We start from the raw sequence: 14,776 nt of genomic DNA, 5'->3' as shown, positions 1-14,776 counted from the left end.
TCGGACCCGAGGGCCCGGGTTGGAGTAAGGGTCGGAGCCGACCCTGAGATCTCCACCGGCTCCAAGAGCACCTGCTCCCACGGAGCCGAAGCAGTCGGAGGAGGAATAGCAATGGGGTGGGTCATGGCCATCGGCTCCGAAGCCAACTGGGTCGGAGCCGAAACAAATTTTGGAAGACTGGGGACTGGAAAAGTCTTTGGAGCACCCTGTCTATATCAGAATCCGACATTCTCAAGACCGAGAGGAAACAGAACGGGTTCGAGAAGACCTCTGCCTCGGCCCCAAGGGACTAGGGGACCGGCTCAGGCGACTCGATGAGAATCGGCGCCGAGGAAACACACACACCAGATTCCATCGGTGCCGAGGTAGACTTGGCGCCGAGGAGGAAGTGTCTGAGCGGCGACCCTTGTCGGCTCCGAGAGCAGTGGAGCCGAAGGTGACCCGCCTCGATGCCCCAGCCATCGGCTCCGAAGTCCGAGGAGTCGATACTGGAGGCATCGAGGCAGACCGTTCGACCTCGGCTCCAAGTCTTTGGAGCCGAAGGAGAGGCCTGCCTAGGTCTCTTGGCAGTCGGATCCGACGGACTGGTCGGAGCCAAGCCCTTTTCTTTGGCAGGAGTTGGAGCGAAGACAAGGCTTCTTCAAAAGAGGGTTTAATCAACCCTTTAAGAATTAATTTATTTTTCCTCTCCTGGAGGACCCTAGAGGAAAAAGCGTGACATACGCTGCATGACTCCTGCAAGTGCTTTGCCCCTAAACAATAAACACAAAGTAGATGGTCATCAGTAACAGACATCTTAAAAGCACATTTAGTACATTTTTTAAAGCCCGAAGGCCTAGGGGCTTGAGACATGATGTTAAACAATTTCTGACAGGAAATTTAACAACTGTAGAATCGCTTATGACAAAAAACCCGAAGGCTTACAGAAACAGTGTAAAACACAACCTTAGGTGTAATAACCGGGAACTTTACACACTAAAAGTTCAGTTAAACAGTTTGACCGAAAAGGCCCTGGATTGAAAGGGGGCCGAAACAAACTCTAACCAATCACACACAAAAATTTCACTACTCAATCGTACACAACAGGCAGCAATAGGCAGCAATAGCCGTTAAAACGGCTTTTGTGAAATACAAGCACAAAAACTGACAGAAAAAGTAGTTAATAAAAGCTACTCAGCCCAGCCAGCTCGAGACCACGTCCTTGCAGTTAAGCGGCAAACGAGATCTGGGGGACTGATGGTGGTGCATCCTGGGATATAGTAAGCTCAGCCAATAAGAGACTTCGCTCTTTGGCATAAGCGTGCCGAGTCGGAGCCGAGGGATCGGCTCCGAACCCATCATTCAGAATGTAGGCGAGATAGGATCACATAACATCTGGTAATGCAAATAGCCTGATTTGAAGCGGAGGTATCTTCTGCAAGATTCCTTGATTGAGATATGCAGGTAAGCCCCTTAAGTCTAGAGTTACCAACCAGGCATCCTTGCCTAGAAAAGGTAGCAACTGTTGTAGAGTCAGCATCTTGAATTTTGGAATGTCCAGAGGCAGATTTGGCCATCCATTTGGTATTGGCAACGTGTGGAAATGAAATCTGTATCCCTGGGATACTATAGTTAAAACCCACTTGTTCTGGGTAATCAGTTGCCAATTTCGTGCATGAAGTGCCAGTTTTCCACCCAAAGAGGCGGCCAAAACATTGCTTGGTGATTGTAGTGGAAAGTCAGAGACTGTTTACCGTAGGAAGGTGCCTTGTTACTTCCAGATTTGGAGGTGGAGGCACCCCATTGTTTTGTTCTATAAGCTCCTTGTGACTGAAACCTGGAGCTTTTGGAATGTCTGGGTTTGACCTGAGCGACTCTGGTGGGTACTGGAAAGGACCAGTTCTTAGTAGGCCAGTGCCTACTGAACCTGGGTGGCTGCACTTGTAGGAAATCTTTTACAGTTTGCTTTATCTTTCATCTTTTTCAAAACTTGTTCTGCCTTATTACCAAATAGACTGTCCTGTTGTAAAGGAGCATCCAACAAGTTTGCTTTAACATGGTCACACAGATTTTGCTCCTTGAGCCAAGCATGCTTTCTTATCACAGATCCAGTTACAGCAGCCCTGCAATAGGCCTCCAAGGAATCAAAACCACATTGCAAATTATGTTTTCCAACCTGTTCAGCTGAATACAATAAATCCTGCAACTCTATTTCCACAGTCAGAAATCAACATCAGTTTCTGTTTAAGTAAACCCATGACATGCTGTTGATATTTAAGCATATGAAATTGACAGTTTAAAGCCCTGATTGCCAAGGTTGCAGACGTGTAAACCTTCTTACCCCATCTATCCAGCGCCCTGGAATCTCTATCAGAAGGGGTAGGATGTTTAGCAGTAGAAGCCTTAACGCCCTTGGGACCCTGTAAAATGGTTTCAGGGTCAGCAGTAGGGCTTTTAAAAAGAAATTGGTGGGAGTCAGGAACCCTGTAATATCTGTCTGACTTACTAGAAGCCGGAGGCAGGGAATCAGGAGCCTTACTGGATTCTGAGAAATCACCATCAACAATGTCCAGAACAGGAGGTATAGCCAAAGGCCAATGCTGAGGAAGAAGGAAATCCCCAAGTCTCTTTTTAGATTCCGAGAAATCCTGACTCTCCCAGTGAAAGTGTTCCCTTAAAGTATGCAAAGTTTCTTCACAAGAAAATTCCTCAGGAGGAGAAGCAGAAGGGATGGAATCTTCTGCATCAGTCCTCATAATTGGGAATAGATAATTCCTGATCAGAAGAGGAATCAGAAGAAATAGAAACCTTATCTGAAGATTCATAGTTAGTGCCTTGCCTAGGCCTCTTAGCAGGAGGGGGATGGGTACCCCTGATCAAGGTAATTAAATCCTCAGTCATTTTGGTAATTTGCTTTTTAGGCATTGGGGCCTGTACATGTGGCCCAAGCACCAGTTTTTTAGACATAGAAGTAGATTTTGGCCTTAGTTTTGAAGAAGGCATTGGTTTAATATACAAATCTTTAGGCCTGAAAACACCCTCAGAAGCTGGTGCCTGCTCAGTGGCTCCGGACCAATCTAAGGTAGAGACATCCGCGGGTTCAATATTTAAAGTATATCACGGCATACCGGACTCCGAATGGGTCTCAGTAGAGGCATGCGAATCAAAAGTAGTGGGTATCAGGGGCTGCGAAAGCACCTCACGGAGTACCGGCGACTGGCTTAAGAGAAGCTTAGTCGTCGGTTTTGGACCTCGACGGTCTCTTTTTCTTTGCGTTTTTTTAGGTATTCCAGTAGACGGATTGCTAACCGATGACATTTCTAGATAGGTAAATCTTGAGCCAAAATATTTAGAAGCAAAAATATATCGACATTTAGTAGTGCGTTGATTAAATATAGCACAAAACTGACAGCAAGGCACATTGTGGTAAGGGCCTAGGCAAGGAATACAGTACAAATGAAAATCCTTATGAGGTATTTGCTTCCTACAAGTAATACAATTATTAACTTTTACTGACATCAGTAAGGAGCAAGAAAAAATTTCCCCAACGGGGTACTTAGCTTTTAGTTGAAGACTTAGGTTCTGAAACTCGAAAACGAAAATTTCAGGAGTCGGCCGACAGGCACTTGTGAACTGCTTCTGCTTCGGGCACCGCGCGGCAAGAAAGACTGATGTAATGGCGTCGGCTGCAAGTTTTATACCCCTGACGACCTGACACCATGGAAGAAGAGACCACAACCGATGCAGGACCCAAGACTTTGTTAATCAGGCCGACTGAGGGCAACCTGCCAGCAGATTACCCAAATGTAATGACTGAAACAGTGAAACACAAAGAACATCAACCCTGGCTTTTACCCTTAACCAAGATCAAATGACAGTAATACCAGCTGTACAGACTAACTGACAAAACCTCATGGAAACACTCCATTTCTCAAGGACTATGCAAGGACTAAGTGTGCAACTTTTTGTGATGAATCACCCCTTCGCATCAAAGTCTTATTTATGTTACAGCCTGGAACAAAATCAGTTTGGGTGTAGACTAGCAGCCCTCTTGGAAAACTCTGCAAGAAGCAGCTTACAAATGCAAATTTTCAAAATGAAATAGGTCTGCATGATTCAAATGAATGTATACCCAAGTAAGATTAGATTTAAATGAACTTAAAAAAAATGCACTGACAAAGTACACTCATTACACCACATATATCAAAAACTTATGCACACCAGCATACACGCAAATTAAACGCCATTTAAATTACACACCCTCTTGCACACCCACAGACATATTGCACACACGGCAGCATTGTCAAACACCTACATCATCATCTCTCACACACACACCCAATCACAACTCTCAAACATAAACTTGTATCCCACACCCACCACAAGCAGTCTACATACTCAAATACATACAAACCAAATCAGACACACAGACAGACACTGAACCTATATGCTCAGTAAACTCACATGCATACAACTGACTCCTCAAGTCCTGTACCATGAACACACCCTACCTCAGTGACACCCTTAGACACCAATTTCTGAAATCTTTCCTATATGACAAAGGAAAAAATAAGTTTCCATACAGGTCAGAATTTACTTACCTGCGAACATCCACGTTCATGAACACACTATCAAACATGATAATAACTGATTAGAACGTGTGTAAAGTGTATTCTCGAGATGTAAACTTTGATTCCACACTAGCCTAACCAGGGACAGCAGACAAAGGACAGTACTCATTTAACCAGTGTGGAACTCCTCCACATTTTGGCATCAACGAGACTACAGTTTGTGTCTTGATAGAAGAACTATGTTCAGAATGTCACTAACCAGGATATGGTGCTTTTGGTTTAAGGCTCTTTCTTCATTCTACTTTGCTTTATGGGTTTAGCTTTTATATGGAGGTATACTGATGTTCCTGGTTTGGGACTCTTAACTTTATTCTGCTCTGTCTTAGTATCCAGTTAGCCTTTCTAAGGAGGTGCAGTGTTTTGTTTTTTTTTTTGGTTTATATTGTTTTGTTTAATGTGCATTCAGTTATCTTTTTCTACAGAGGTGCAGTGCTGTTCTTGTTTTGGAGCTCTTGTTGTCAATACAGCCTCAACCCATTAAGATTCAGAATCACTGGTCACTTAACTGCTGCTGAGTGGTCATGTTTGGATTTAAAGCACATGCTTTGAAGAAAGTGGGTTTTCGGACTACATCAGGCTTCACTTCCAAAACTACCTGAATCATAAAAAGGATGCAGCACTTAACCTTTTAATCTTATCCCTGCTAAGTGTACAATGTTGGCGATATTAGATTTCCTTGGCCCCTGTCCTTAAGTTGAGATCAGCAAAGCTTTAGTTATTTTTTAAGAAACATTCCCCTATATATGTAAATGAAATATTGTACAGTTTTTATTTTATTTTATACTATAGGTCTGATATGTCCAATATTTGTGAGCCACTTAGATTTTTAATTGTGGACGCTGCTAATAAGTCATTTGCTTAATATTATTTTAGATTAATGTATTGTATTATTATTAAATGAATTATTTTATATAATATTTCATAACATTTTATATTGAAGTATTTATATTTCTTAATATTTTTTAATGTATTTGATGTGTTTTAATGAATATTTCCTTTTGCTGAAAGTATTACAGATTCTAGCCCTTTAAATGTTGGATAGGATTATTTCTAATTAAGTATTCTAATTAAGTATTTTAATTAATTTAATCTGTATAAATTGGGTGTGTTTAGGTATGCATTTTCTCCATCTGATGAAGTTTTTGGAAACGAAAATGCAGTGTGTGTTGAATTGCGTTAATGTTAATTTTGGTGGACTGAAAAGTCGTTTTATACATTTTTCTATGTGAACTTTGGTGGACTGAAAAGTTGTTTTATACATTTTATTTGATGGACTGAAGAGTCGTGTACTAATTAAACTATAGTTTGCAGACTAGGATTTGTGCCTTCCTCGATCTGTTCTGGTTTTGGTGTTTACTGGTTAATTTTCAGAACAGTGATTCTGCTTTGTTTTTGGTTGTTGTACTATGGAATCGGAAGAGCCTACAAATCCTAAGCAAACCCCGCAGCGTGGGGACGTGGAACTTCAAAGGATTGACATTTTGTCGAACCAATTAACGCAGCTCATTGAATTACTGACACCTGAGAGTCAGCCTTTACTGACATCATCTCCTGGTGTTCCAGGAAACCAGGAAATGTTATCTAAATCTAATCGCGAAAATGGCGCGAAGGGAGCACCTTTGGCAGCAGTACGCAGTAAAACTTTTAGACCTCACACAAGCGCTGGGATTAGAGATATCAGTCCGGGTGTTCCATCGATTTTTAGGACTGTAAATGTTGTGAGCGATCATGACGAAGGTAACATCTCGGAAGGACATAAACAGACTGGTGAGAGAACTAAAATGGACTTTAGAAGTATTTTGCAAAAGCAATTTAGCTTTAAGGACATTAAAGTACCCTCACAGCAAGAGGGAGATTATGAGCTGAAGTATGATTATAATATCAAATTGTTGGATGATGTTCTTTTTAAATATAAAAATTTAGAAATGGAGAATGCATACCTAAAAGAATGTTTGCAATTGAAAATTGTGCCTAAGGGCTTAAGAGTGTTTAAGTACCCTAACAAAGTTAGGGAGGGAAGTGTGTTTCATAATGAACTTTTAGATATATTTGACAATTGTGGATTTGAGATTTTAAAAGCAATTATACGGGAAATGAAAACATTATTTAACAAAACTGAAGTTACTAATCAGAAAATCACAGAAGACTTGTTATTTTCTGTGGAGGAAGGTCAGAGACAGTACTATGAAACATTACACAAGATTGAAAACAACATTAATAAAGGGTATATTAGGAAAAGCAAGAAATTAGATAGAGATATCAAAGAATATAAGGACAAAGTGAGTTATCCTAAACCAAGATATTTTTCTAATAAATACCAGGACGGTTATTTTAAAGATAGGAGAGTAAGTGAATATTATGAACATACGTCACAAAGAGGAGAAGAATTAGGTGATTTGGATGACCAAATAGAATACCCCCCTTTGAGAAGACTGGAAAGAATAAAAAATTACCAGCAAAAAAACCACAACTATGGGGGGTACATGGGTGTGAGGGGCAACAAGAACAGCAATTACAACAACAAAATATTTCAGCAGTGGAAAGGGTAGGAGATGATATTTCAGGTAATTTTAGTAATGTAGATTCTATAGTTTGTCAAGGTTGTACTAATAAATATAAGGTTTACACTATATATAATTATAGCAAATATGTATTAAATGAAGTGCATTTTTCTTTACTATCAAAAGGTTTTAAATTTGTCCCTAATGTGAAGGCTGATATTAGTAAAGTGCTTATTTACCTTAAGTTGTTTTTAAGGAAAAAAAATTTGGAATTATTATTCCAAGGTGGTAACAGCTATAGTCAGAAAGATGAAGTACTAAGAAGAAAGAGTATGTTTAATCAACCCCTACACCCGCAATTAAAAAATTTTGAAGTCTTAATGGATAACAAATTGAGAGCAGAACTTTCAAAGAACAAAATTACGTATAATCTTACTAAGGAAGAACATAGGTTGTTAAGGGAATTAAAGGAAGATACCACAGTAAGGGTTATGAAACCAGATAAAGGTGGAGGCTCTGTTATTATGGATAATATTCTATATGAAGCTAAAATGATGGAAATACTTTGCGACACAGATAAATATGTTAGAGCCTCCATAAACTAAATTAATATTGGTAATAGGAAAATATATGTAGTATTAAATGATTTGCTTTTGGAAGGCTCAACAGACGCTGAGACTTAAGTACCTCCATGTGGATAAACCCAAGGTCCCCACTATTTTTGGGGTACCAAAAGTTCATAAAGCCATGGAAAATCCCCCTTTGAGACCTATAGTTACATCAGAAGGCTCAGTTACTGCGCAAGGTGGTTAGATGTAAAATTGAAGGCCCTTTCATTAGGAGGGCAGGGCACTGTGAAAGATTCTGTATGATGAAAGGATTACTTTTATTACAATTGACATAATAGATTTGTTTTCATCTATACCACATGATGAAGGGATGAAGTGGTTTGAAGAAGCTTTAGTGATTCTGCTTTGTTTTCGATATTAGAAACAACCTTCTTGTCAGGAGGTCAAGCACAAAAGGTTCTAGGTTCTGCCATCATAAAACTGTACAAACACAAAAAAATTCTTGTTTTTACAGAATGTCAATCTCACAACCAAATAATATAAAAATATGTTAGTGAAAGTTGAGAACTGTGCTAAAAATCTGAAATAGGTAACTCTTATCAAATACCAATTACAAGTAACCTATACGACAGGAAGCAAGATCTGCACAAAGCAGACATGTAGCAGAAATGTCTTCCGGTAACTTAAGTATGAACATATCACTATGAAATAGCCAAAACACTACTAGAACATACACAAGACATGAAGATTAAGCTGGAAAAAAAAACATGACTAGAGTTGCTTTCTGCACTAAACTTCTGAAAATGATCACCCAGCATTAAGACTTAGAATGTTAATGATATGCTCTCGCCTTCCATGGCAGAATATGCAATTTCCCGTAGCTATACTGCCCTGATGGAGTAGAATGTTAATGCTATACGCTCACATTCCATGACAGAATATGTGATTCCTCGTAGACGTACTGCCCTGAGGAGTACTGGGTCTTTTACGGCAAGTTCCTTTACCCACACTTCTCCTGCAGGAATCTGGTCACTCTTTAGGCTAGCAAGTACAAGGGCAAGCAAGCCTGTGAGGGAACCATGAGCAGAAGAGAATACCCACAGCAGGGTCAAAAAAATAAAATCTGACAGCTTCAGGGCCACTATGTAGCCCTTGCCTCCCAGAGTAGCAATTAGTAAAAACAGGGCTAGAGCCTGGAGCCAGTAGCAATAGAAATACATGGAAACTCATGTCATTGCCTAGGGTAACATTTACTAAAAGTGGTGTCCAGAGAGACTGCAGTAATACTTACAGACAGGAAATAAGGAATATTTAAGCAGTGTTTTGTATGTACACTTTTTTTTACATAAGCAGTAATTGAGTCTCTTTAAAGGGTGCAAAAAGTAACTGGTAATAAAATAAAAAAGTAACTGTTGATTTAACGACCAAGTGAAATCCATGGTCTTTTCTACAAAAGATGCAACAAGTAAGTTGTTATTTTAGAATATGTTGAATTTACTTGTATCTTTAGGTATCTTTTAGAGTTTGGAAAATTAATGCAACCTGAGAAATGACTTTTTTATAAAAGATATGCACAACAAAATTGTGCAGGGAATATTTTCTCGAAGCATACTCCTGCAGACACAATGAGCACTACACCAGAAAACAAATGCGGTCCTGCTATTACATGTTGCAGAATGGCCAAGCACCTGTTGTCATTGCTAGACCAGGAATAGTGTCGATGTACTTCCATTTTACTTATGTTGGGGCTGTCCAAAGCATAGACTTCTTTACACTGCTCTTTTGCAAACATAGAATTTTATTTTACTTATTATTGCAAGTAAAGGACTATAGTTTACTGTTATAAAAATACTCAAAATATAGAAAATTATTTAATTTTAACGCATTGTGCAATAGTTTGCCCCACTATCAGTTTCTGATATAAAGTCAGCTGTTGCCACGAAATACCTCCATTCATCAGCAAACTGAAGGCTAAATTTGAGGTCAATGAAGCATTATTTTTCTTTTAAACCTGAAACTTTAACAAAAGAGTTTTTCTGCAGAAAAATCTTTCAGCTGATGCAGAAATAGAAACCGGTCCGCTTTCAACCACCTAAATGATGGAAGCACCTCTGCATCAAACCCAGGCCTCGATGACATCGTCTGTCTCCATGTCATGGTCCTGTGCTGTGCTTTTTGGAGACAGTTCCTGGCCATCAAAATAAAACACAACCTTCTTCCATTTCAAGTCCATCAGCTGCTTGTACTTGTCCATGAGATTTTTGAGTGGTTCAGTCTGTAAAATTAGGTATAAAAAGAGGGACACAAGAACAGTCCATTAAAAATGCAAAGTTCCAACAAAAAAAAATACAAATTAACATGCATCAGTTACTTCCGTACAGTCTTACCTTCAAAAGGATAAAACAAATGTAATGTTCTGTTACTCTCTTAGAGACGGGGCTTTTTTTTTTTTTTTAAATTTCAAACTTTCACTTTATCCTCGTTTCTACTTTTCCTAGTGCAGACTATGAATACAGAATAAATAAAGCTGGCCTGATTTCCCATTTCATCAGTGACAGGAGAGGCTACACCTCCTTTCCTTAACAGACTACAGCTCTCATGGGAGAGTGGGAGGGGGGTTATAACTTCAAAAGGAGTTGCCCAAGGACTACTATCCTGAGTTAGAACAGTGGCCCCCTGATAAGAGCACATTTCTTACCCAGGTCAATGAGAGAAAGGCTATCAACTCTATTTACAATCCCCACTTCCATTGCTAGGACCTGAAATCGTTATCTTTTGATCACTACTCACAGCTCATGACAGGCAGTCATGGGGGAAAATGAACAGGTAAACAGGTTTTGCCCAATAACTCTGTTCCCACTTCACCAGTACAGACTGGGGTCAGCAACCGCAAGACTGCTGCCCTAATCTGCTTGTCAATTTCCTATTCCACCTTGCCATAAACTAAAGTGATGTACTTACCATAATTTTAGATAATTTTATTCATGTTTGTCCGATGATTCAACATATGGGTCCTCTAGCATTAGTATTCCAGCCTTCAGCCCCTTAAAAATACTCCTTCCCATAATGCACCTATCAATCTAGTTTCCTCAGATTTCAATTGGTGCCTGAACTATGAAGTATCAATACACTGCTTGATTAACAGAGACCGTTACAGGATCAAATATTCCTTCAAATCTTACAAGAGAAGGCAGGAAGAAGTTGGGAGGGTTACCGTATCAGAGATGAATGAAAGGATCTAGCATTATAGTAAGTACATAACTTTCATATCCTATTCAATCTGTCTCATCACACATATGGGTCAGAATCGCCAAGCTACAATATATCCTGGGTGGCCTCATGATGGGAGACCTTTTAGAACAGCAGCACCAAAAGATGCTCTAACCGTTGAGAAGCAGTCCAGTTTATAATGACTGATGGAAGTATGCATAGATGACCAGGCAGCAGCATCACAAATATCACTTCCTGAGGAAGACCTAAAGGAGGCTGCAGAGATCGCTATTGTCCTTGTGTGGTGTATTTTTGGTTTACAGGGTAAGGGCTTGTCTGATTAGTATAAAAGAAGGAGATGCATTCAGCCAGCCATGTGGGGAGACACTTTTGTCCGATTTTATTGGGAGCAAAGGAGGCAAAACTTGGAAGTACATTCTGAAAGGCTTGGTTCTGCAAAGGTAGAAATGCAACTGTCTACGAACATCAAAATGCAAGCTATATTCACCTTTAAGGGTAGTTGGGAAAATACTTGTAGACAAAGGGCCTGAGGGCCTGAGATATGTTAAGATTCCAAGCAACCTTGGGAATAAAAAGGTTAATCCTATGCAATACCCTATCTTTATGAAAAAGTACACAAGAAGGGGATGAAGAAAGGTCCTGTAATTCTGCATTTTTTCTGGCCGATGTGATAGCTACAAAAAATTGCCTTCAAAGAGAGAAACTTCAGCTCTGCTGAGGATGCAGGTTCAAATGGAGGGTTTTGTCAGGGCCTCCAAGACCAGATTTATATCCCATGATGGTAGTTAAGCTTTGATTGAAGGTCTTGGCAGAAAAATCCATTTGAGAAAAGACTTGCAGAGTTTATGTGAGGCAAGTGATTGATCTTTAAATTGGAGAATGATGACAGTTGAACACTGATCATGGAGTCATTAGAACCCGCCTGAAAACTGGACGTTAGATAAAACGAAGGATGTCAGAAATTGGGAAAACCTCTGGATCTGTGGGGAGTCAACCCTTGACAATTAAATTTATTCCTTCAATCTGCCAAAGCTCATTGGCTGAACCCATTGCATATCTTGCAATCAGTCTAGAGATGGGGGACTTACAAACAGACCACACACAGGTCCTGTGATGGGATACAGTGCCCACACAAAAAACATCTCTTGTTTCAAACCTTCTTCAGCTATGTTAAGAACCTTGAAGGTAACACTCAGCAGTGTGCAGAGCTGACGCTAAACACAACCTTCACTTACCAGTATGACAGAAAACCCACAGGCTGAAATTTAGCTCCAACTTCATCCTCCTCCCCCCCCATCCCACTATCCCCTGTGAAATTCCTTCTAGCATATCCCCAAATATCAACAGGGGGCTGATGCTGCAGATGTTCACAAGGCCATAAAGACTGTTTCAATGGGCCCTAACCATATCCCCAATTACCTCCTAATTACCCTAAAACATGATCGAACAGGACCACTATAGGCACTTTTAAACTACAACCTCAAAAGTGCTTACATATCAGGTGAGTGGGGGATGAACCATCAACCAACAGTTAGAAAACCCTCAAAGTAACCTCACCACGAGAATCCAGAGTATGAATGCCCCATCATACCCAGAACTCCTTAAGTCCCATCTCTGTATTCAATCTCCTACAGGTTACAGAGAGGTGTCCTAGGCCTGGCACTCAAGTTATCCTCAGATCCAGCTGTGATGGCTCTCTTGCACATGAACAACAAACAGCACCAGGAACACTAGACCCAAAGACCTGAACTTTACCTGTGATGTAAATGGAACATGCAGGAGAGACCGATGTGCGTCTCAAAGGATCCCTGTACTATGGAACGGGCTCCCTATCTACTTGAAGCAAAGCTCATCCCTGGTCCTGGATGGGAAATCGTAAAGTCACCCTTGGTCTGGCCGCCAGGTTTCTGATGGCTAAAGGTAAAGAGCAGGTAAGCTACTCCCACAATAACATATCCCCCACACACAAACCTTAGCTACCTTCTCACCATCATACCCCATCACACAGGTGACCAAGGTACTCTGGGACAAAACGGGTTGGGTTGCATGGCTAGGCTTATAAAGACTCTGGTGGTTGTTAGCCTAGTATAAACTTATGAACCAATCTATGATGGCACTGTCACACCTATGAAAAGTAGAACAAACACCATAATGCTCATAGAGAGTTCAAACACATCTCTACAACATATTTTCTATAACTGAAGTAAAAATGGCACTTTCAACACTATAACTGAACACTATAACTGTACAACAACAAAAGAGAGGCAAAATTACAACTATTAATCTAATAGTCTAATGGTAAATAGTAGAAAACACCATAAAGAAAGGGGGCTACAAACACAGCAATGTTTTCAAAACTTTAGCTAGAAGTGCAAGGACAACAGGAATAAAGGTAGCAACTCTAAAAATAAGGCCAAGAATCCACATAAATCTGTAATAAACTTTAGAATGAGATGGAGCACTTAGCTGAATGAAAGAACAAATCTGTTCACAAAGGCAGCAAATTAGATCTGAAGTAACTAGAAAGACAGAGGCATTATGGGAGGAAATACTTTTAATGGGCTTGAGACTGGAGCACTAATGCAGCTGGAACAAGTCAAACCAACCAATACTTCAGGTCGGAAGGACTGAATGAATATAATCATATATTCAGGACCTCTAAACTTAAACTCTGCCACAAAGGCAGCTGTCTACCTTCCACTAAGGCAGCTGTCTACCTTACACTAAAATGGAAAAGAACCATGGTTCAGACTTAGTGGAGTTACTAATGCACCCGCACTGCTATGCACTCAGCGGTAAATCAATTAAAGGCAAATGTCAAAATGACAGTCATCTGCAAATAACAGATGCCCCACCTATGGATCCCCAAACTGGAAATACTACAAAGCTTAACTGCATCTGGTCAATGTACTGAAAAATATCAGAAACAAGAGGTGAGGTGGAGGTCAAGGAAAATTAAGAAAGCATGAAGTTTCCTGCCTAAACGAAGAAATTAGTAGTGCAGTGACACCTAAAGATGCAAAGTGACAGATGTAAAACATGAGGTCAGGAGGATGCTTTTTTTTTTTTTTTTTTTTTTAAGATAGATTTAGTTAGAAGGCTGAGTAAAGTGGTGACAGCTTCAGTGGATAAATACAGTGGAAACCCACCAAGAACTGTTGGAGATGAAGAACTCAGTGGGAAAGATTGGGGGTGGAATGCTGCAAAGATAGCTATAGGAGGCTGTGTGCAAAAATTAGGGACCTAAGGAAAGGACTGGAACAGGCCTACGGGAAGGCTACAGTCCTGGAAAACATGTCTGCACCTAAACCTTAGAAATGTAGGCCTTCCAGAATGGAACCAGGAATGTAAATTTCATGTGGCAACTTAAATTACTGGATACACCAGATGGAAGAAGGAAGGGCAAGACGTGTTGTGCTGCTTTCTTTCATTTGAAAAACAAACAATGGACACTAAATCCCTGGTCTTAAAACTGGTAAAGGTCTTTAAGACTGCTTCAATTGCGCCAGTCGAAGTTGTGCAGATCAACGATTCAGGAAGCAAAAGTAAGGAAGCCAATGTAAATAAACCGTAACCTGAAGTACTGAATATTGTAATGGAGACAGAAAAGCTACAGATGGGATCTTCAGAAAAAGGAAGGGAAAATTACATAGAAATAAACAAACTGTGGGAACAGTACGTGCAGAATAATGTTCAGGAGAAGGAGCGAGATTAAGGGAAGGCAGGAATTCAGCAATTTATGTAATGTTGGAGTGAAAGATAATTGTTAAAAAGAAAATGTATGTATAATGCATACAAATGAAAAGTGTTTGCTATGAGCAGTTTTCTAATATTGTTATGTATACCTATGCCACCGACTGCAATA

General features: G+C 40.1%; 1 protein-coding gene across 2 annotated transcripts in view; it reads right to left on the bottom strand.

Moving 5' to 3' along the window:
* Positions 1-9,458: 9,458 nt before the first annotated feature.
* The window catches only part of LOC122813979 (nuclear factor of activated T cells 2 interacting protein), a 270,404-nt gene continuing 265,086 nt past the window's right edge, over positions 9,459-14,776 (bottom strand). For both annotated transcript variants that reach the window (XM_044086542.1, XM_044086543.1), the window contains exon 9: positions 9,459-9,955. In XM_044086542.1, coding sequence (XP_043942477.1) covers positions 9,797-9,955 — 159 coding nt within the window. In that variant the 3' untranslated portion in view covers positions 9,459-9,796. The remainder of the gene's footprint in view (positions 9,956-14,776) is intronic.

Source organism: Protopterus annectens, chromosome 10.part0 (genome assembly GCF_019279795.1).
Source record: "Protopterus annectens isolate FY-2018-M chromosome 10.part0, PAN1.0, whole genome shotgun sequence".
NCBI classification, from domain to species: domain Eukaryota; kingdom Metazoa; phylum Chordata; order Ceratodontiformes; family Protopteridae; genus Protopterus; species Protopterus annectens.
The sequence above is the reverse complement of the archived record's forward strand: the minus strand, read 5'-3'. Positions and strand labels throughout refer to the sequence as shown.